The following is a 24,406-nucleotide window of genomic DNA, read 5'->3' on the forward strand; positions in this document are numbered from 1 at the left end:
GTTTCCTCCGGGCGCTCCGGTTTCCTCCCATAATCCAAAGACATGCATGTTAGGTGTATTGGCGATTCTTAATTGGCCCTAGTGTGTGCTTGGTGTATGGGTGTGTTTGTGTGTGTCCTGCGGTGGGTTGGCACCCTGCCCAGGATTGGTTCCTGCCTTGTGCCCTGTGTTGGCTGGGATTGGCTCCAGCAGACCCCCGTGACCCTGTGATCGGATTCAGCGGGTTAGGAAATGGATGGATGGATGATGACCTCACCCCAGACTACTCAGTTGTCCCCCAAATCTTTTCCTCCACTCTTCATGGTCCTGGGCATTCACCGGGATGGTACCCATTCTTTTCATATTAGCCCAACATACCTCTCAATAACTCTTGTCTAGTGGATGGCCCCCTTCCAACTTGGTGCACCTCTTCATCCGATTACACTCTGTCCTTCACTCCACATGCCTGAACCATTTGCTCTGTTTCCTCACAGTACAATATATATATTGCTTGTGTATAAAGTCTCTTAACTCAACATTCATCCTTCTCTTGCTCCATGATGCTCAAAACACCCACCTTCTCATTTCATTTCAATGCCAAACAGGCACCTTTGAAAGTCAAAATGGGGAACAGCTTTTGGATTTTTTTTCATTTCTCTCACTGCAATGCCTACACCTCTGTTTGTACTTACCTAAGTAGCAGAACTGTACTTTCTCCAAAACATCACCACTTCCGATGCCTAAATATACACTTATTACATTGGAATTCTGTACTCTTCTCACACACTTTTTGGATACAAATGTTACAAATACAGGGAGTGCAGAATTATTAGGCAAGTTGTATTTTTGAGGATTCATTTTAATATGGAACAAACACAGTGCTATCAGTCAATCCAAAATGTTAATAAACCTGAAACCTGAATGTTTCACGACGGAAATGTGAGTGTGAACATCATCAGGGGAATACATATGTGCGCACAATTATTAGGCAACTATTAGTGTGCAGATTTATTATGCAACTAAAGGAAAAATGAAAATTTTCCCATCTCACTTGTTTATTTTCATCTGTTATAGTGAGAATAATAAACAAACACCTCAAAATTTACAAATAAACATCTCTGACATTTCAAAAAAAATAAATCAATCAATCAATGACCAATATAGCCACCCTTCTTTCCAATAACAGTCATAAGCCTTTCCATTCATGGAGTCTGTCAGTTTCTTGATCTGTTGACGATCAGCTTTTTGTGGAGCAGTGACTACAGCCTCCCAGACACTCTTCAGAGAGGTGTATTGTTTTTCTCCCCGTAAATCTAGCGTTTAAGAAGTGCCCACAAGTTCTCAATAGGGTTTAGGTCAGATGAGGAAGGGGGGCCATGTCATTATTCCTTCATCTTTAAGGCCTTTACTGGCTGGCCACGCAGTGGAGAACTTCGATGCAAGTGATGGAGCATTGGCCTGCATAAAAATCATGGTCTTTTTCCTGTATCACTGTTTGAAGAAAGTGTCTTGAAAAACTGGCAGTAGGTTTGGGAGTTGATTTTGAGTTCATCTTCAATGCAAAAGGTCCAACTAGCTCATCTTTAAAAATACCAGCTCATACCAGTACCCCACCTCCACGTTGGAGTGGAGCTCTGTGCCCATTACTGATCCACAGGTCCATCCATCTGGTCCATCAAGAGTCACTCTCATCTCATCGGTCCATAAAACCTTTGAAAAAAATCTGTCTTCAGATATTTCTTGGCCCAGTTTTGACGTTTCAACTTATGTTTCTTGTTCAGTGGTGGTTGGGTTTCAGCCCTCCTTACCTTGGCCATGTCTTTGAGCACTGAACACCTTGTACTTCTGGGCACTCCAGGTAGGTTGCAGCTCTGGAATATGAAAGTACTGGAGGATAATGGGTTCCTGGTAGCTTCACGTTTGATTCTTCTCAAATCTTTGGCAGCTAATTTGCGTCTTTTGTTCTCAACACGTTTCTTGCGACCCTGTTGACTATTTGCAACAAAATGTTTGATGGTTCTGTGATCACACACCAATATCTTAGCAATTCCAAAAGTGCTGCATCCCTCTGAAAGACTTTTTACATTTTTTGACTTTTCAGAGTCAGTTAAATCTCTTTTTTGGCCCATTTTCCCTGAGGAAAACTAGCTGCCTAATAATTCTGCACACCTTGATATAGGGTGTTGATCTCCTTAGGCCACACCCTCCCTCATTACACAAATACACATCACCTGACGTGCTTAAATCCAATAAGCATTCAAGTTAATACAGCTTGGAGTGGAAATATACGCATTAAAAATGATGATATGGTCAAAATACTCACTTGCCTAATAATTGTGCACACAGTGTATAGACTACCCACACTACTACATATTTTAATGCACCCCCTTCGAAAAAAGTACATTGGACTAAGTTTCCCCCAACATCCATACTGCACATGCCACACATACATGCACTTTTTCTTTCCCTCCAAACCCTTTGTTCTTTCCTAAATTTACCTAGAGATCCTTTGCTTCCAAATTAACCTTCCATTTCAGTTTTTTTAGTTAACTTGTGCTTCATTTCTACCATCGATCTGCTAATCATTTTAAACTTATTAAAAGTAGTGCACATAGGAGGTAAAAATGTTCAATTTAAATTCACAATGGGGAATTCTGAAAAATGAAAGAACACATAATGAGAAAGATTTACTGTGTACTTGTCGCTGTCTATATCCAAGCAGAGTACAGAAGCAATTAAGAAGGCTGTGTTGAGTGTAAGAAAAGGAATATTATGCTTAAGCTATATAATACAATTGTGAGGCCTTATATGGAACACAGTATATAGTTTTGGCCTCCACATTACAAAAATAACCAAAAAATAAAAATAATAATTGTGCTAGAGAAATCCTAAAAAAATTTTTAATTGGAAAAGACTGAAGGAATGAGCCTTTTCAGTGAAGTAACAGAGTTTAGTAGGTGACAAGAAAGAAGTATTGTATTCAAAATTATAAAGGGAATTAATTAGTACTGTGTAAATTAAAAGCTGATACCTTATAATGAGTTCCTCAACAATAACACAAGGACATAGATGGAAAGTAGCTCTGGATACATTTTGCAATTACAGAATCACAGATGCATAGAATATGTTGCCAAGCAGTATGGTGGACGGTAGTGCTTTGGAGACAGAATCTGGTAATCACAGCCACACATACCTGTTGACGAACGGCTGACTGTTCAGTCACAGTTGGTGTAAGTGTTCCAACAATGACCTGAAGGTGATTTTCCAGAGCATCTCCACAGTATTTCAGAGCATTCTGGCATACTGAAGACAGAAGATCACAACAGAGAGAGAAACTGCGAGTTGATACTTCATCCAAATGAGCTGGTCTGCAAAGAGAAAAATAGAAAAAAAAAACTTAATTCTATCAGATTTACATTACAAATAAGTAAATAAAAGGTTGCAAGTATTCTTGACTTGGGACATGCAAATTATAAAATAGAAAAATTATTATCATTACTCTACAGTTGAAAAGATTTGTATTTGCAAAAGGCAACGTAACAAATTTGTTACCGTGTTTAACCCTGAAATAGGAATCTCATATTGCTAATCTCTTCTGAGGAACTATAGATAGGGTCATGGAGATACAATACCTTAAAAAAGTATTCAGCCCCCAAAACAATTTTCACATTTTATTGACTCAGATATTAAACTTTCAATAAAAATTGAAAGTATGATTTTTTTTCCATCTGATTTAAAAAAACAGTGTACATCATGACAAATCAAAAGAAATGAATTGAAAACCATTTTGCTACAATTTCAAAATTGTGAAATTCAAAAACTTCAAATTGAATTTGGTATTCTTCTCAACTATCCACTGACACCAAGCGTGGAGGGGTTTTCTTAGAATAAAATGGGCTAACAGGAAAAATGAATCATGGAGTGAATTCTGAAGTGGGCTGGCTTTGATACCGGTCCCATTCACCATCTAATTATAGATGGACCTATACAAAATGGAGCCAGTTTACACTTAAACAGATATCACAAGTTGCCAACGGCCTTATGCTCTGAAGTTATCCTCCTCTTACGGGTCTGCAAATCATTTTGCAGTTAAACTCCCTTTAACCAATTGCCACATACACTTTTAAAGAGCTAAGATATTCAGAAACACTCAGTATTAACGATAAAGTTAATGGAAGATCTATTCAAAACGAGACATTTTAAGTGTAGAATTATATACAATGTTTCTAGCAAATTCTGCTATTGGCACTAATTCACTACTATTATCATGACTGGAACTGCTTAAACAGCTGACAAATTTTTCTAATTCTTGATTAACCCTCTCTGTTTGTCTGTTTGCTTCATGGTGATATCCTAGGGTTAAATTCACAGTATGTACCATTTTTTTTTTTAAACTGAACACCTTGATCTGAAATAATAGAGCTGAGGAAACCATGTAAACATTCAACATTGGTACAAAAGACTTGTGCCAACTCTTTGGTTGACATACGTTTTCTAAGCAGAATTAAATGTGCATGTGTGTCTTACATTAATGCTGCCATGGTGGAATTGTGGAATAGTGGTTAGACTAAATACAAATTTCTTGGTAAAGGTTACAGCGGAGTTTACACCTTATTCCCATGTTTGATGTTTTTTTTCTAGATGTTACATATTTCTCTTATAGGCAAACATGTTAGGGTACCTGCTGATTCTAAATTGGCATGGAATGGAACTGGCATGGAATGAGCATGTATGCCCTGTGATGGACCTGCCTCATACAAAAATAATTACTACCTTACACCCAGACTGGTGGGATAGACTTTGGCACCCTTAGATCCTATAATTGGATATGACATTTTCAGTGAATTTTTAATGAATAGATTGATGGTTTAAAGCTATTAAAAAAAAACATTATTATTAAGTAAATTGGCCTTACTTATTCATTCCAAAAATTATTTGTTAACTTTTGTTTTTGTTTGGTTTGGGAGATAAAAACTCTAAAAATATGATGAAGTATCAACAGAAAACAAGGCAAAAAACATGAACTATTTCTTATTAAAATAGTACCAAGACCACGCCTCAATTATTTAGGTACCTTTAATTAATATTATCTACACTGAAATATTAAAATGTAAATTCTTATTACAACTACAAAATTCTGGAAAAATCTTACCTGCTGTTTATGTGATGAATGAGAGTGTATATCATATCCCTGAGGACAAAAGCCCAAGCCCCACCAAGCCCATCTTTCAATTCATCAAGAAGTAAATTCACAAAAAGTCTGTACATTAGCAGGATTCTATGTTTCTCATATATATTTGTGGTCTCAGATGACTGTTTACATATAGAAAATAAAATTTTTTGGATTGATATCTAAGGAAAAAATGTAAAAACAAATAAGCATAAAGCTGATTTAAAATGCTTCAGAAATAACACTGAAATTCCTAGTATCCTTCACTGCAAGCATAACTATAGTATTAAAAATATATAACATATCAAAATTCCTTGGCCAAATTAAACAAAATCACTTTTCAAAAGTTAACTCCACTTTAACTACTTTAAAGAAATATTTGAGCCAGCAAGCTAAAACTAAAAATACAGATTTGAATTATTATAACTATTACAAAAGGTATTATTTTACATATATTCCAATAAATATTTGTCCTGTTTGCACACCTCATTATGTGTTTGATACAGGGCTTCACCTACATTTTCAATATCTATTTTTTAAATGTGATGCATGCTGTACTCACTAGTATGTATTATCTACTTATAAACCAGTCTTATCTTACTTAGTCTATAACAGCCCTTTATTTACAAACCTTGCTTTCTTTCCTTTAATCATATCTGTTAAATTTTGCATCAAACACTACCCAATGCCCAAGCAGAGAACAAAACAATACTTACAGGATTCTTTGACAGAATGGTTACTAAACTTTTATAATTTGGACCGTGGCATTTGGTTAGGTAATCTAATGTGGCTTTTATTACATATGATGGAAAACAAGGTGGATTAGGTGCAGGATCCAGTTCCCTAAAAAAAGAAAAGAAATTATTTGCAAAAGGACTTAACCAAAAATAGTAAAACAACAGAAATGTACTTATTTACTGGTATTTGTGAAGCATTAATCATTGTCCAGGGCGGTATAATGTAAATATGCATTAATGTAAATAAAGATGTTAGAATCCTATCTGGACACTTTTTGTGTGAACTTTGCATTTTATTCCCTTGTCTTCATTTTTTGTTTTCTTGGTTTTTTTTTTGTTTCATTTAACTATATCATGAAGTTTTCCCATCTGCTACAAAAAATGAAAGTTTTGTTAACTATTCTTTTAAAGAGGTTTCTTAATGGTGTGCATATAATTGCACTTACTGATGGAATGCAATCTGGGACTGATGGGTGTTAACAGACTTTTGTGGATAAAGATCCTTGCAAGAAACTATTTCATTCAGCATTGAATTGCTTAAATAAGTATTTTGAAAATAATCATAGTATACCAAGTATATAAGAAATACAAAAGACTAGTAACAAATCAAAGTAATAAACAATGTAAAAAATTATTCACTTGCATTGAGAAGTTTGGAATCACACAACTTTTAATGCTCTTGATAGAAATTGATACTTAAATAGATTTCAAAATATAGCCAAGACATTACTAATGATGGACAGGGGTTGTAAGTTGTTTAATTAAAACAGTACATAATGATATAAAATAAACATTCCCAAATACATTTAAATCCATTTCAGGGCAGTATTGGGTGCCTTTCTGAGAATTCACTTTGGGCATACATCTATCATAGGAGTAAAAATACCTGCAATTTCTAAATAAGAATAAAAATTTTGTATAGCCTATGTGTTTACCCCACAAACTTTCTCAAATCTTCTTCTCTGGGTTCCTGGTTTGCTCCCTCATACAGAGTCATCAGTAGCTCCACTACTATTTCAGGCAAATTGTTATGAATTAATATGTCAATTTTCTAAAAATGAAAATAAAAATAATTATGTAATATGAGAATTACTATGGATTACTATGGATATTTTATAAACCATCACACAGTGTTTTATCTGTCTGAATGAGAATTATGTGTCATTCTCAACAGAATTTAAAGTTGACATAATAAACAAAATTATGGAGCTTCTATGCACTATGGAGCTTTACACAAGCAGATTTACTAAAACAACATACATTTCAGTTGAGGCATGTAACCATCATTACCTATTGACAGCATACATCTCCCTGGAACTACAGCAGTTAATCATGCTACTAAATTCCTGTATTTTTTCAATTTGGATATTTTTCTGAAAGCTAAGGTTTGTTCTCTAAGATATATCAAAATTCAGACAGAAAAGATATGCAGATCATGAGTTTAAATAGAAAATGTTGCATGTGACATCACATATTCATGGTATTGACACTTAAAAGCATTGTAAGGACACTTTGAGTTGCAGCCTATCATACATCTTTAGTGACATAATTGATGGACAATTTCCTGAACCAGACAACAACAACAAATGAACAAAAAACTGTCAGAATGAAAAAATAGACAATATAATGATAAACATCAACTAAACAATGTGAAATCTTGACACTTTTGCTAAAATGTTTTTTAAGGCAATTATATTAAAAAAAAGCCAGAACAGAATCCAATAACACCCATTATATATATATATATATATATATATATATATATATATATATATATATATATGTATATACTGGACATTAAGCCCGTTACAATAACGGGCGCTAGAACAGTAGTGCATAAACATTAGTAGGACCAATCTATATTAAATGGAAAGGGACGTTGACCTCATTCTGTTTCTTGTCTTTCTTAATTTTTTTTTGTCAAAAATATTTTTGCAAGAAGCCTAAAGTAAAATAATAATAAAAATAAAATAGAAACGTATATGACAATACAGTAAGTATAATTAACTAGCCAACCCGTGGCGTACCATACGCCGCATAATCAGGCCGTTTTTTTAATGATTTTTAAGCACAGGGAGAAAATTAACATTTGAAAAATTGGTAATGTAATAAATCAGCAAGAAAAGCAACATTGAAACAATGCACGGAACAAACCAACACACAATCGTCCGTGCAGCGCTCAGGCGCGGAGGGTGGAACAGGAAGAGAGGAGAAGGACATCCACTCCGCTCCCTCCATCATGCTAGTCTGCTGATTTCTCGTCCAGTATGCACTGCCCGCTCAATGTCTTTGTACAGTCCAGATGCACCTGTGACTCACGTAGACTTTTCATTGCTCTGTGCGGTTTTAGCTGCCTTTCTATATATAATCCACAAAGACACCCGACCATGGTCGTAGCGAGGTGGGAGGGGGGTGTGTACAAAGTGCAGGAGCATCTAAGAAGACGCATGTTTGTCGTGGATGCGAATTGCTGTATGTAGCGTGTAAAACAGTTTGCTATGGTCACGCGTTCGTGCGCCGTAACCGGAAACTCGTTTTTTAAAGACTGCTTACTTCATTGTGTATACGACTGTAGGTGAATGAAAAGATATAACTCTGGAGAGGGTAACATACAATACAGCGTTGTACACGCGGCACACAGCGATTCACATCCGCGACAAATGTGAATCTTCTTAGATGGTGCTGTCGCGTCCACCCACGCTCTCGAAGCACACACACTGCGTGGTCATGTGCCCGCTCGCAAGAGCAACTAACAGAGACTCGCCCACCAACTGTAAGACAATGGAATACCCCTCGCAAACTGCTCTACACGCGCGCATACAACGATTCACATCTGCGACAAACAAAGTGTTTTACACACTGCATTCAGTGATTCACAGCTGCGACATGATTTTTCTTCGATGGGTCTAAGACCATGGGAAACCCCTTGGAAACTGTTTCACACGCTGCATACAACGATTCATATCCGCGACAAACATGCCTCTTCTTAGATAGTCCTGCCGCGTAGTGTGGTGCCTCTGTGTGAACCGGTCGGGCACAGAGAAGTTCAGCTGCTGAGAGAGCGTCTTGACTGTTGCAGGGCCTGCATTGGTGAAGCAGGTGAGACGGTAATGAAACAGAGGCACAGGTAGCGAGGTGGGTGTGTACAAAGTGCAGGAGCATCTAAGAAGATGCATGTTTGTCGCGGATGCGAATTGCTGTATGTAGCATGTAAAACACTTTTCTATGCTGCACGCGGTCGTGTGTCGTAACCGAAAACTTGTTTTTTAAAGACTGGTCACTTCATTGTGTTTTAACATGAGTTGTAAAGGAATGTTTTAAGGATCCCATGGGATACCCCTCGCAAACAGTTTTACACGCTGCATATGGAGATTCACCTTCGCGAGAAACATGCCTCTATCAACAGTCAACGTGTGGGAGGGACGAAAACAGTGGGCGTGTATGAGTCACACTTAGTGGCAATTCCACGGTTTGCAGCCCGAATGTGGTTCAACGGCTTACCCACGCTCGATCTCATGCATAATTATTTATTAAATGGTAAACACTTCTGGAAAGACACAGTTGTCTAAAACGGGTTGGTGTGAGAATACAACAGTAAGTGAATGAAAAGATGGAACTCCGGAGAGAGCAAAATACAAGACAATAGTGAACCCGCGGCATAACAAATGCCGCATAATTATTTATTGATGGTTGAACACTTCTGGAAAGACATAGGGACACCCCTCGCAAACTGTTGTACACGCTGCATACAGCGATTCTGCGACAAACAAACTGTTTTACACACTGCATACAGCAAATCACATCCGCGACATGATTTTTCCTAGATGGTCCTGTCGCGTCCACCCTCGCACTCGAAGCATACACACCGCCTGGTCATGTGCCCGCTCGCAAGAGAAACTCACGGAGAGCCGCCCACCAGCTGCCTGTGTGTGTGCCTCTGACTGTCTCTGGCGCGGCTTTCTCTTGCGCTGCCTCTGTGTGAACCGGTCAGGCACAGAGCAGTTCAGCTGCTGACAGAGCGTCTCGACTGTTGCAGGGCCTGTATTGGAGAAGTAGGTGAGACGGTAATGAAACAGAGGCACAGGGCTTATTGCTTTTTAAAGACTGATTCCTTCATTGTGCTTTAACCTCAGTTTTAAAGGATTGTTTTAAGGATCCCATGGGATAACCCTCGCAAACCGTTTCACATGCTGCATATGGCGATTCACCTCCGCGAGAAACATGCCTCTATGGACAGTCAACGTAGCTCGGAGGTACATGACATTAACCTGACAAGCACTGCATGTGGCCTCTACGACAGACGAACATAAATGACAACATTTTTTCTGTGTCGTCGCGTCCAAGTTGGTGGGCGTGGCCCTGCCAGTTGTCGTCGTATCCAATGGTCTTGGAGTTGGTGGCCGTGGCTCCTTCCTGCGTGCGCCATAGGTGTCTCACTTGTCGGCGGCTTAGTGAATCCACGCCCCTTCCGGCGTGCTTTCCAGGGTCGTCTTGCCTTAGTGAATTATATATATTTATATTGCCTTAGTGTAAAACTTTGTAATACACAATATCTGAAGAAGATATTTAGGATAAAAATTCTATTTTTTTACCTCATGAAATTTTACTATAAAATTTCATTACAGACAACATTTCTTCTAAATATTCTTTCTGAGTTTGCTTTGTTCAGGACCATCTACAACCTTGACCACAACATCTGGAAAACTTCTAACTCTTAATAATGCAACATATAACTGACCGTGGCTGAATACTGGTTCTGGCAAGTAAATGCCAACTTTTTGTAAGGTTTGCTCTTCTGAGTCTCTTTTAGCGTTTTTCTGACGCTCATTTTCTTTTTCTTCAATCGATCTATTTGCTCGGATTTTTCTTTGTCTTTCAGCCTTTCTTTTGTTGATGTTTACTTGTTGAGCTGACCGTTCTTCCAGGAGATGTTGCTTATATAGGATTTGATTGTCTGTGTCTTTTGTCCTACTTGACGTGTGCTTTTTTATTTTGGGTGGCATGTTGTTAGTAGATACTGTATGTCCGTAGTATTTTCTCTTACAGTAATACTGGCTTGTATGTGGCTGTAATATGCGTCAGTGTATTGTGTGCCTTTAAATTTCTCTCGTAGTAATACTGGTTTGTATTTCCGTAAAATGCCTGTAATTTTCTCTGACAGTAATACTGGCTTTGATGTCCGTAATAGGCCTATGACTTTAATTTTCTGTCACAACAGTGGGCAATCAGCAGTGTCCCCAGCAACTGATGTAATGTGTGGCGTGCAGTTGATAATCGTGACTGTGTCGTCTCCCCAGCAAGTACTGTGCAGTACCCCAGCAAGTATTTTAATCTGTGCTGGCGTGTAGCTGATTATTTTATGTGTTGCGTCTCCCTAGCAACGGATTTTATTTGCGCAATGCGACTACCTAATCAGCACTGTCCCCAGCAATGATGTCTTTTATTTGCTTATCATGCGCTGCCGCGGATAGGCCATTCACTGTGTGCCCAGCTTCGCGTGTGTAAGGCGTCCAAGGTGCCGTGCTAATGGGCGGGGCACGGTACAATGTGCGTTACGGCCCCGCGCATGCGCACTTCACCAGAAGACACACACAGGGCTTTTATTAAAGAGATATATATATATATATATATATATATATATATATATATATATATATATATATATATATATATATATATAAACACACACAGTTGTGTTTGAAATTTTGTGAACCCTTTAGAATTTTTTATATTTCTGCATAAATATGACCAAAAACATCATCATATTTACACTCAAGTCCTAAAAGTAGATAAAGACAAACCAGTTAAACAAATGAGAAAAAAATATTATACTTGGTCATTTATTTATTGATCGAATATTACATATTTGCGAGTGGCAAAAGTATGTGAACCTCTAGGATTAGCAGTTAGTTTGAAGGTGAAATTAGAGTCAGGTGTTTTCAATCAATGGGATGACAATCAGGTGTGAGTGGGCACCCTGTGTTATTTAAAGAACAGGATCTATCAAAGTCTGCTCTTCACAACACATGTTTGTGGAAGTGTATCATGGCACGAACAAAGGAGATTTCTGAGGACCTCAGAAAAGAGTTGTTGATGCTCATCAGGCTGGAAAAGGTTACAAAACCATCTCTAAAGAGTTTGGACTCCACCAATCCACAGTCAGACAGATTGTGTACAAATGGAGGAAATTCAAGACCATTGTTACCCTCCCCAGGAGTGGTTGACCAACAAAGATTACTCCAAGAGCAAGGCGTGTAATAGTCGGCAAGGTCACAAAGGACCCCAGGGTAACTTCTAAGCAACTGAAGGCCTCTCTCACATTGGCTAATGTTCATGTTCATGAGTCCACCATCAGGAGAACACTGAACAACAATGGTGTGCATGGCAGGGTTGCAAGGAGAAAGCCACTGCTCTCCAAAAAAACATTGCTGCTCGTCTGCAGTTTGCTAAAGATCACGTGGACAAACCAGAAGGCTATTGGAAGAATGTTTTGTGGACGTATGAGACCAAAATAGAACTTTTTGGTTTAAATGAAAAGCGTTATGTTTGGAGAAAGGAAAACACTGCATTACAGCATAAGCACCTTATCCCATCTGTGAAACATGGTGGTGGTAGTATCATGGTTTGGGCCTGTTTTGCTGCATCTGGGCCAGGACGGCTTGCCTTCATTGATGGAACAATGAATTCTGAATTATATCAGAGAATTCTAAAGGAAAATGTCAGGACATCTGTCCATGAACTGAATCTCAAGAGAAGGTGGGTCATGCAGCAAGACAACGACCCTAAGCACACAAGTCGTTCTACCAAAGAATGGTTAAAGAAGAATAAAGTTAATGTTTTGGAATGGCCAAGTCAAAGTCCTGACCTTAATCCAATCAAAATGTTGTGGAAGGACCTGAAGCGAGCAGTTAATGTGAGGAAACCCACCAACATCCCAGAGTTGAAGCTGTTCTGTACAGAGAAATTGGCTAAAATTCCTCCGAACTGGTGTGCAGGAATGATCAAACGTTACCGGAAATGTTTAGTTGCATTGGGCGTAACACCAGATACTGAAAGCAAAGGTTCACATACTTTTGCTACTCACAAATATGTAATATTCGATCATTTTCCTTAATAAATAAATGACCAAGTATAATATTTTTGTTTCATTTGTTTAACTTGTTTCTCTTTATCTACTTTTAGGACTTGAGTGAAAAATCTGATGATGTTTTAGGTCATATTTATGTAGAAGTATAGAAAATTCTAAAGGATTCACAAACTTCCAAGCACAACTGTATATTAAATGAAATATAAATAAAAAATAAACAGTTAACCCTCCCTACTCCCCTATAGAGATAACAAATAATAACACGGATCAACAACAATGAACCAGAACAAAAAACACTAATGACAAACTCCAAAACACAGTCCAATGTAGCAGAGGCAGTTGACAATGGATGGTAAATGGAAAAAACGTTTCACTGCAAGTAATGTAAATTTTGTCTAACCAATTTCCTGATCTGGTATGGGATGAGGTGATCTGGAGGGCTCCCTCTGACAAAGACATATCCAATCCGTATAAACTCACATGAACAGGCAGGCATGAAAAAGACCACACATCTAGCTAGGAACAGTAATCCAAGATAACAAACTGGTAATCCAAATGTGTGAAACAGCATGTTACCAGGCAGATGAATGATCGCGATCCTTTGGTGTCTTGCCTGCTCCCTTTTTTAGAGCGTGCTGGCTGAATCTTCTTCCCAGTAGACCCTGCGCCCTCTGAAACTGTCTAACAGTGTTATACCCGCTGGGGCCACTGGGATTTGCAGTACCTTTTTACAAAGCACTGCTAGAAGTAATATTACAGTATTGTAAAGAATTTTAACTTTGTGCATACAATGGATTGCACATAAGAAGTCTCTCACATAGTAAACAGAAATTTACACATTATTTCATACCTGCTTCCCCATACAGGTGTCTTCCTGCAGTATGTCATATACCTTTGATGCCTTTTCTCTCTGTTGACCCACCTCATTTTTTTTTATGGCAAAACAAGGCAAAATGTTAACCATGATCTTAGGAAAGCAATCAGCAAGCAGTTCCTTCCAATCTCTCTCAATCCTTTTTCCAATAGCTTTCACTTGCTCAAAATCCTCCAAGAAAACAAGGTGTGGGACCAGGATATTATAACAAGACCTAAAAAGAATATTGTACAAAAAGTTTAAATTTACTAAGCAAAGAATTATAAAAAATCTAAAGAAAACCTTTAAAATATTGGCAAAATTCTTACATATCTTGTTATTCATTACTGAAATGAATGTACTTTTTAAATTTTCCATTAAGAGCATAGCATTAAAGTTGTTCAGGAATGATAATTAATAGTGATTCCTTTCAAAAATAAATGCCTGAATTTGAATTCACAAACCACACGCAGAAGCATGACTCTCACCATTCACAATGTTTATATTATCTATTTTGTCCATATTTGCTGCAAATGATAATCTATATATATAATTCACTAAGGGCACGCAAGACACTGAGCGCAAGCAAGACACTGAGGGCACGAAAGACAGTGAGCACAACAAGACAGAGACACGCCCACCAACTCTAAGACCATGGGATATGCTCGACAAAGCCCCGCCCGCCAACTCTAACCCTCCTACTGCGTCATGCGATACACACGACTGAGCCACACACGGCAACTGTAACCATCCTCCCGAGTCCAGCGTCGCTCTCGAGGCACGCAACAACTCACCAAACCCACCCTCAGTCGCTTTCGTCTGTGCAAAAGTTCACATGCACCTCTGAGCCACGTTGACTTTACACAGCACGCAAGACAGAGAGCCACAATCGCCATCTCACAGAGCCCCGCCCGCCAACTCTAACTAAGGGCAAGCAAGACAGAGAGCGCACGCAAGACAGAGAGCCACAACCGCCAAAGCCCGCCCACCAACTCTAAGACCATGGGATACGTACGCATGTAGTGTATAAATGGATATAAATAATTGCATGTAAACGATTCACTAAAATCTGTTGTATGTAAACAATACTGTTTAAAACGTTATTGTTTTTTCATCAGAAAACCCGGTTTCCACGTCTACCTGTATTAGTTTAAATGGCACTTTTACCACTCTAAATAGGGCGGACGCGCCGACTTATCATGTCGACTGGGCAACACAGTGAATGCGGTGTCTATGTACATATATCTATGTTTTCCGTAGCCTGCTACAGGAAGGTACTCTCTCGACCATTGGCATTGGTTTAGCTCCTTGCTATTTTCGTTATACTGAGACGGTGGTTTCCTAAACCTTTGTTATACTGAATTCTTTTCTCACCCTTTTCAGTTCCAATTCTTACACCGCCGTAGGCTTTGGCTAGTGTTAATGTTAATATAAAACACATCTTTAAATACTGAACATCTAGCCAGCAGGCTCAGAAAAAGGATGAAGAGATAGGTAAAACATAGCATTTTTTTAAAAAAACACAGTATATTCATACCTTTCTAGTAATGTACTAGATCAAACTTAATGTAATGTATATTTCTGGAAGCAGTCTGGCACTTGTCACAGTTTTGTGTCCATTTGTGTTGCAATCAGCAATTGTAAATATTGCAGGGAAAAAGTGAGTCAATTAACTTTTTACGTTATATACCAACTCAGAATCATATAGCACCCTAATCATCTCCTATCCCAAATTTGCTATCACCTCATCTATCCACCACTTGTCCTGGAGAATAAAATCTTAATTTTTTGAAAGTGCAGACTGCTTATATTAAATATTAGTTTTGCTCAAATGATCCATGATGAACTAACTATAAAGGAATTAATTTACAAAGGAATTTATAGGACCCTTAAGGAAATTTAACTAACTTATGTGCAGAGGCAAGTCACATTAAAAGCATCCTCTCTTGTGAACAATAAGTATTTGTACACTCCTTCTTTATTACACCAGTAATTTATAACTTTAATGCATCTATTTTGATATGCAAGAAATTTATGGAGCTTGTATTTTAAAGGGTCAGACAGTTTTATAATTAAATATTAAAAGAAATAGAAACAGTAAGAGATTGCAAAGATACGTACAGGGTCAAAGCTTCTGGGCATCTATCACCAGGACAGCTAGCCTGTCCTATGTGTTTAATAACGCATGTTTCAGAGCCTCACGTGTTATTTTAACATAAATATGGCTGTCTAAATAACCAAAAAGTAAAGACATAGGAAGCAACTGCTGAATCATTAAGCCACCCAGAACAACATCCACTTTTGACATTGCTGGTTTTTAGTAAGCTTTCAAAGCATAGGTGTAGTTTATCCAGGCTTTGCTGTTTTATTTTTTATTATACTTGCTTCTATGTGAGCAAGGGTCTTAACCTGCAATTGCTTCATCCTGGGTATGACATTAATCTGAGCTGAATGTGCTTAATGTGCAAGAGAAGGCCAACCTAGAAAAGAATGTGGTGAGTCACACTCATTCCTCAGTAATACACCATCCAATAGCTAATGTGTGGTGTGCATACTGGTGCAAGTATATCTGCTATCACACCATCAAGGTGGATGCTAAACATTGGTGGTAGTTGATGTGTTGTTCAATGTCTATGTAAAGTGCTTTGAGTAGGTTAGAAAAGTGCTATGAAATGTAATTTATTATTATCATCATCATCCATAACAGATGACTATGGATAGTGTGAGGGTACTCAAATGCCCATGCTGGATGACCAACAGTTGGGAGTTTCTACTGGTAAATGATAAGTTCATCTCTTTAAAACTTTCTCTTTCAGACTGAAAGATTTAAGTGTTGAGATATAGAAGATTCAGTGTTTGGAAGAGTACATTCTACTGACTTTGCAGTGCTAGTCCTTATGGAAGATGCCATCAACATTCATGTGGAACATGGCACAGATACATGGAGGGTCACAACAGAGAGGACCGGGTTACAATTTGAGCTCTTAATTTTTATTCTGTTTCTCTGCTCATCAACTCAGCATATTAAATGTATTCATTAAAAGCAGCAAAGGCAAATTATACAGATATTTTTAAGTATTTTACTGCTTCAGAATTAAATTAAGGTGTACAAATTTACAGTTTGAATGTTGAATAGTTTGGTATTTTTCCTGTCACTGTTTTTCATTTATAAATCTGAGTAAATGCTTCCAGTCTGTCCTCATAAAATAGAACTATTTCAGGATACAAGTAACTCAAAATATTCATAGTTATTTACTGTAATGTTACCCTATTGAGATTAAATATAATTTTAAGGTTTAACTAGTAGAACAGGCAATTTAACTGCTTGTTTCATACACATACTGCATTTATATAAAATTTTAAAATGAAGACTGGATCTGTACAAGGATTTTTCTAGCATTAATAGAAGTAACAATAAGGCCAGCCAAGAGAAAATACATTCAACAACTTCTATGTCCTTCACAGTTATCTTCTGTTATTTCATAGGCAGTACAGCATTAAAAAAAAAACTTTTTCTTTGACTGTAGAATACCAAATCTGATTCCACCCTGCTAAAGTAATCCAGAATACTAACCACCAGTAAGTATAGTAAGTATTATTTCATTAGTAAAATGCAACAGTCTTAAGCTTAATGAACCTATTATAGGCTTTACTATACATTGCTATTAAATGCTACAGATTTTAGTATAAATGATTGATAAATTGAACTAATAGCCATACAGTAAACATCTCTACTGTGCAGTGACTAGAGTTGTGACTTGCCACAGAGGAAAAACATAAAATCATTACCTGTAAAATTCATCCAAAGTTGAGAATTCCAGTAAAGCATAAGGAAAAGCTTGCAGACTGTACCCATCATCCTTTTGTCTTAGCCATTCTGTTACTAAGTAATCTAAGTGGGAACTAATTAGGTGTTTCACATTTCTGTAGTTCAGAGATTTTGAAACAGGACTGAGAACCTATAAATAAAAATATATTGTGTGGTTTAGGAAAGTATATGATATCACATAACTATTTAATAAATATCTCACATTTATGTTACACATTTTTATAAACAAAACCAAGGTTATCTTCAAGTTCAGTACTATACATTTGATTTTAATAAGCAACACTATCACAGAAAACATCTATCCATCCACATATATAATTTGATTCCTTATGTACATACGTTACATGAGTATTTATTATTTCAAACAGAAGGTTTTGCTGATCTCAAAAATAAAATGATTTTATATCTGAGGATTAGTGGCTATTTCTTGTCTCTTTTTTTATTAAAGTCATTTTGTAAATCTACTATATTTCAATTTGACTTTAATTTGGAACTAAATGTAAGATGTTACCAGGGAGCATCCACAAGGCTTACTTTTGGCATGTCAAAGAGAAACTAACAAGGTCTCATAGGAACAGTAGACAACAAACAGTGTCTCTGTCTGTGCATTACCAATCCTTATAAAATAAATGCAGACGGGGATCAATCAAATTGAGTGCAGTTAGGTATCCCATCATCTCAGAAATCCAAACCTCAGATAATGAGAGCAATGTGTAAGCTGAACAGAACAAATTATCACTACAAAAAACAAACATATATTTCAAAATTTATTTATCTCTGCTAGTTTCCCGGAAGACGTTGCTGTAACACAGACCCAACTACTGGCTCATCAAATGCAAATCTATCAAATACAAAAAACAGATATTTACATTTATTTTGTTTTTGCTCATCATGTTTGACATGTATTTTACTAGCTGATTTGTATATTGGTTTAAGGACACACATGTGAGAAAGTGAGCACAAAAACAGATGAAATACAAGGTGACAAAAACAGGTTACACCCATCTAGTATCTACCTATTACAAGTCTTGGTGCTCCTCTCATTTGTGAAGAGAAATATGGGTCTATCTAAAGCAGATCATGGGGTAAACCTCCTCAAGCGCAGAGGTACAGTTAGAGTTAGAACTAGAATCATAAAGTCTTAACTGTCATTGTACCAGCACAATGGAATTGTAAAAGCTACATCTGTAAACAAGTACAACAATAAAGGGACAGAAATTATTATCCACTAAAGTAATCAATGTACATACGAAAATAAAATTTACAACAGTTCTATGAGTTTTTGAAATTTAAATTTCTGCTGGTCCAAGAATAAAAAACTCTGCAAATCTTTTTGTTCTACGTTTAATGTTCTTGTGCCACCTGCTGGAGAGCAGTAGCTTTAACAATGAGTGACCAGGATGGGATGAGTTCTATGAAAGTTTAAAGAAGCTCTTTGAAAAAGTAAGTACACCTGAGGAAACGTTTTTACTATTTTAACATATGCTCAGATATCAGCATCTTTTGATAAAAGTGCTGTAATTTAAACAAAAACAAACAATATCTGACTTGGAATAATTTATTCAATGAAAAATAAAAATATGTCATTTCTGTTTGTTGAAAACGTTAAGTACAATCTTGGCAGGCAATGAGAACAGAACAGAACAGACAATGCAACATAAAAGGGTTAATGTCTTCTCTGAACACTCTTTTAATAACAGTAAAGCTAACAAATTTTTCTATAAAGAAAGCAAAGGACAAAAGTGATCAGAGTAAAAGCTCTGTGGTAAAGTTTCCAATATACCGTAGGCTTCTGTGAGCTAAAGTGGCTTGTATCAGGTTTTGTGTGATCAAATGCTGTGTTTGGTTTTCAGCAAAAGTCTTCCTGGTTTTTGCCTAGGTATTCATGAGAAAAGTTTAGTTTTGCCCTGGTGTTCTTTGTAGACAGCAAAGTCTTCCTTCTGGCATACCTCCCATTTAGATCTAAATTGTGCACCATCTTTCTAATGGCAGATTCATGCACTTTGTCATCAATTGGTGGCAAGAGTTTACTGTAGGTTCTATGATGTAATTTTGTAGTTCTTAGAGATCTCTTTGAGTATCCTGCATTCTGCTTTCAGGCCGAACTTTCTAGGAAGTTTGACATGTTTTCTGTTTGTTGATGACATTCCAGGCAGTGGAATGGTCGATTCCCATGGACATCTTTTTAAGTAATTCCCAGACTCATAGGCATCTATAACTTTCTTTCTGAAGCGCTCAGAGAGTTTTTCAATATAGGCATGGTGATAACACATATTTTAACAACTAACAAAATACCTGCGCTCCGCAACAGCGAAGTACTGCCTTAAAATTTTTATTAAGAAGAAAAGTAACCCCTTTTAAACTTAGAGAAAATATACCAATAATTATTTGTTAAGGATCTCTTTGTATACCACGTTGTCAGTTCGTCCCTCCAGATGTAACATGACCAAGCTGTGCGCTGAGCTTACTCTTGAGCATGCAACGTACAGTTGGCCATGTGAAAAGCAATTTCGGCCTTCGACCTACACGGGAAGTTGTAGAATTAGTGATGAGTGAGTCAGTGAGTCAGTCACTCAGTGCTTTGCCTTTTATTAGTATAGATAAAGGGCTAACTAAGGTAAATGCCTGAGGTTTACATAAGCCGGTTCCCACTTAAATTATCTCTAATAATTTTTCTGAACATTTGCAGCAGATCTGGAGCACCTGATTATAATTGTAGCTATCTGGGGTAGGGATAAATTTAGGGGAGTACTTACTTTTTCCACATACAACATTTTCATTTATGTTTATTTAAATTATGCAATGGACTACAAAATGTAAATATAGCATGATGTTTGTTATATTCAATCACCTTTATCTATTGCTACTGTTTAAATGATCGAATCTTAAAAGTCCTACATACAGTATGTTAAGAAATGAATACATATTTCATTGGGAGTACTTAGTTTTCCATATAACTGAAAAGAATGATTTAAATTAGACCAGTTTTGCTCATTTTAAGTACACTCACTTAAAAATCTGATAATGACTGATATGAAAGTGGACTGCCTTGTGGATGTGTTACTAGGTATATTTTATGTGTTATGTACTTCACACCACATGGTGACCTTAATGTAACTGTGAACAGAATCACAGAATAAATAGTTGCATGTATCAACATACGCTTACTTTCAAATATACCTCAACACTTTTTTTATTATCTACTGCATTGTTATGTAAACACAACAGACAGTGGAGGAAAAAAGGGTCCATACTATCACTCACGTACAAATCAGAAGAGTAACCTCATGATAGAAAAGCATTTTGAGAAGAAGCACTTCCATATTTTCCCCATAAATATTAATCTAATGAACAGAATAACCTGTGAAGTCAAAATTCTACATATATAATTCAATTCAATTCAGTTTATATTTGTACAGCGCTTTTCACTGAGTGTAGTGGAAGAGCCCTGTGACAGTTCTCAGGTTACAAATTACATAAGGGCACACAATAAACAAAGGATTTAAACATTTAAACAAACAGGAAAACAAACTAGCTTGAAACGTTAACATAAATTGAACTCAATAATATCTGTCAATTGATGAACTATAGCCAGTGGACAGCATATAACTTTGCATGTTACTTTCCCCCAATTAGCAAAGGCAAAAATTCCCTAAGAATGCAAAACACTTACTAATTTTACTCAAAGTGCCTTACAGCATCACAAATTTGTTATATTTTATACATTTACCTTAGTCCCTTTCACTTGAGTTACTGGATTATTGGCATTAATGTTAAGTAATAATAATAAGAAGAAGAAGAATAACAATGATAATATGAAGAGTACTTTTTCATTTCCTTTTCTAGTTGTTCTACCTTTCCACCCTACTGCACTTGGACAAAAATGCTTGGGATAAAAAGAAAGAAGTATCCCTACAGAATAAATATCATCCTGTCTTCCTTCTCTGCATCTCTGCTATCTGCAAAGAAATTCTTCTTTGAAAACAATAGCATCCACTGAAAGATGCTTCAGGTAAGTACTTCTGCTGCTCCAACACTTTCATCCATCTCTCCTAATGAATTTGCTTCCTGCCTTTCTTCCAAAGACTCCAAAACATCCTCTGACTTTCTTGTGTGACCCTTCTCTTTCCTCCTTCTTTACCAACATTTCTACTTCCCTGTAAACACAAAACACCTTTGCTCTGGACCCCTTTCCTTCACATCTTCGTCAGCACTTCCCTCTTTCCTTGATCCCCTACATCTCTTCTAAACACCTCACTGACCTTTGGTATCTACCTTGATTTCAAGAAGTCATACACGATCACCATCTTCAAGAAACCCATCTGCCATTAAGAACTACCGTCCTGCCTCACTTCTGCAATACCCTTTGAAGAACCCATCAACCTATTATCTTTACACATTACTCACCATATCAAAAAGGGCCAATAAGTGCCCCTTAAACACTCCCGAGTACTGAAAGAGACAACGTTGACTAAACTCTATTGAACCTTAGTATAATTTTTCATATTTTCATATTTGTTATTTTTGAACAGACAAAAACCATATGATTTTTTTAGGAAATCCAAACCTATATAATATATCTCACAGTCACCAAGATCTGCTGTTGGAAACTGTGATTTTCTTAATAGTCAACTGCAGCACTAGCAGGTTCTAAACTGTAGTGGACTATGTGCTTCCTTGTTTGCTGCAGATACAAATATTCAGTAAGAAGTTTCTGAACCATGAATGCATAACATTTTCTTGCCTAATACACCAGTTTAAATAGCTCTTTAACCAAAAGATATTTTTCAACTGTACAGTTTCTGCCTAGCACTACAAATAAGCAAAAAAAAAAAAAATTAACAAAAGATTATAGAATTATTAGACTGGAGAATTTAGGTCCATACCCTCGTCAATAACAGTTTAAATAAACCAGATGAAAAACATCTTGATTTTTAAATTCAATTATTAAATATTATTTTTTGACAATGAAATTTCTCATCTTGCCTTTAAAATACAGTGATCATATCTTACCTTTTTAATCAGACGAAGATCTATTTTATTTTCTTTAAAAGACTGGAATAAGGCAAACAGAGCTTGTTTTTCACACACAGGACTACAGCATAAAACAACATATATAACCTTGAGCAAAGTGGCTTTTCGATTAAACTGTTCATCTTCAAATTCATCAGCCATAGAACGTTTCTGAAAATAAAATGTGAAAAGAGTAAATTAATAGCATTTTGATACTGCTACATTCTTCACATGCACATGAAATGTTGGGCACATTTATTTTAATAATTGTCTAGGCCTGTGGATTTGAAGTTCAGTCCGAGGAACTCTTAATGTTGGAGAATTTTATTCTAAACTATTTTACAATTACCTTAAATTGATTTTATTTTTAGTTATCAGGAATTCAAACATTTCTAAGAAATTTACTTGCATTCTTTGCCATAGTGTTAAAAACTTAGATTTCCAGTTTTCTTTCTAATTTTTCCCCTTTCTGTAGAGTTTGTTCTTTTACTTTTATCCAAATGCTAATGATTAGCAATGAACAGTTCACACATAGAAGCAACCAACACTGAATGCTAAAAGGAAGCAATTACTTGACTGTCATTTTCACTTGCATGCACTTTAACAAAATTCTTAATAAGCAGAAATGTGAATAAATCATATTGGCTGTCAGCATTCAATATTGTCAAAATTTAGGCACAATAAAGGAAGAAAACTCTATAGAACAAGGTGAATTAAAAAGTAAAATATCTAAGGTAACACATGATTTTAATGTTTTGGAAAAATACATAATATTTCATCATTTCTTAACTCACTAAACAATATTAAAAGTGAAAGTTATGTAGTAAACAGGAAATTGGTTGGAATAAAAACCTGCAGCCACATGACCGAACCTAGGGACCACTTGTCTAGGCAACTGAGGGAAGTTTTTATTGCCTTGATCATTAATAAAAGATTATTCTCAACACGCTACCAAAAACCAACATATGAAATAATTAAGACATTAGTGGCAATTTTTAGATTCATAGACATATTAGTAAAATAATATATTATGATTAAGAATTAATTAGTTTCAAATGAACTATCCATCAGCAAAGGGTGGAGTTTCCTCTAAAATCAGTAACATAGTAACAAGTGTGATGCATGTGTGGGCATCCCGGTCAGGATGGGCTCTGATCCCTTACCTGGCTGTAGGATGGCAGGACAGGGGGAAACAACCTAGCAAGTCTATTGCCTCATACCCAAACCCAACAACTTAGATGGCAGCCTCCTGCAAGGATAAGCCAGAAGTAGCCACTTTCCTTAAAAAATATGCTCATAAACTTTCTAAAAGCAAAGCATATAAAAATTTTAAAAATATAACATTATCTGCTTTGTCTAATGTGGGCTGGCGCCCTGCCCAGGGTTTGTTTCCTGCCTTGCGCCCTGTGTTGGCTGGGATTGGCTCCAGCAGACCCCAGTGACCCTGTAGTTAGGATATAACAGGTTGGATAATGGATGGATGGATGGATGGATGGATATCTGCTTTATTAGTCAAATAGCACACCTTTATCATGATAAACCTTTTAAATCAAACAACTAAAAAATGTTAGATGGAGAAGACGATATACCTGGAATCCTATTCCTTCTTGAGCTTTTAAGTACACATTCTCAAAGGCCTTTTGCTGAAGTGTTAAAGGAAGCAATTTCATTTTCCCACAACTTTTTGGAGTAAATTCCAGAAAAAGCCTAAAAAGAGGAGACATACATACAGTAAGTA

At 36.7% G+C, this 24,406-nt stretch overlaps 1 protein-coding gene and 1 long non-coding RNA gene across 2 annotated transcripts in view; one reads left to right on the top strand and one right to left on the bottom strand.

Moving 5' to 3' along the window:
- atm (ATM serine/threonine kinase) overlaps positions 1-24,406 on the bottom strand; it is a 184,802-nt gene that overhangs the window by 70,888 nt on the left and 89,508 nt on the right. The window contains exons 23-30 of the mRNA XM_039744508.1: positions 24,258-24,375; positions 22,669-22,839; positions 17,616-17,785; positions 13,824-14,061; positions 6,822-6,937; positions 5,866-5,992; positions 5,132-5,331; positions 3,173-3,347 (exon numbers count right to left, since the gene is read on the bottom strand). Coding sequence (XP_039600442.1) covers positions 3,173-3,347; positions 5,132-5,331; positions 5,866-5,992; positions 6,822-6,937; positions 13,824-14,061; positions 17,616-17,785; positions 22,669-22,839; positions 24,258-24,375 — 1,315 coding nt within the window. The remainder of the gene's footprint in view (positions 1-3,172; positions 3,348-5,131; positions 5,332-5,865; positions 5,993-6,821; positions 6,938-13,823; positions 14,062-17,615; positions 17,786-22,668; positions 22,840-24,257; positions 24,376-24,406) is intronic.
- Positions 1-24,406, top strand: part of LOC120523301 — a 93,168-nt gene that overhangs the window by 66,096 nt on the left and 2,666 nt on the right. The window contains exon 4 of the long non-coding RNA XR_005632582.1: positions 21,502-21,667. This is a non-coding gene — a long non-coding RNA (uncharacterized LOC120523301). The remainder of the gene's footprint in view (positions 1-21,501; positions 21,668-24,406) is intronic.

The sequence above is a fragment of the Polypterus senegalus genome, chromosome 2, assembly GCF_016835505.1.
Source record: "Polypterus senegalus isolate Bchr_013 chromosome 2, ASM1683550v1, whole genome shotgun sequence".
Classification (NCBI taxonomy): Eukaryota; Metazoa; Chordata; class Cladistia; order Polypteriformes; family Polypteridae; genus Polypterus; species Polypterus senegalus.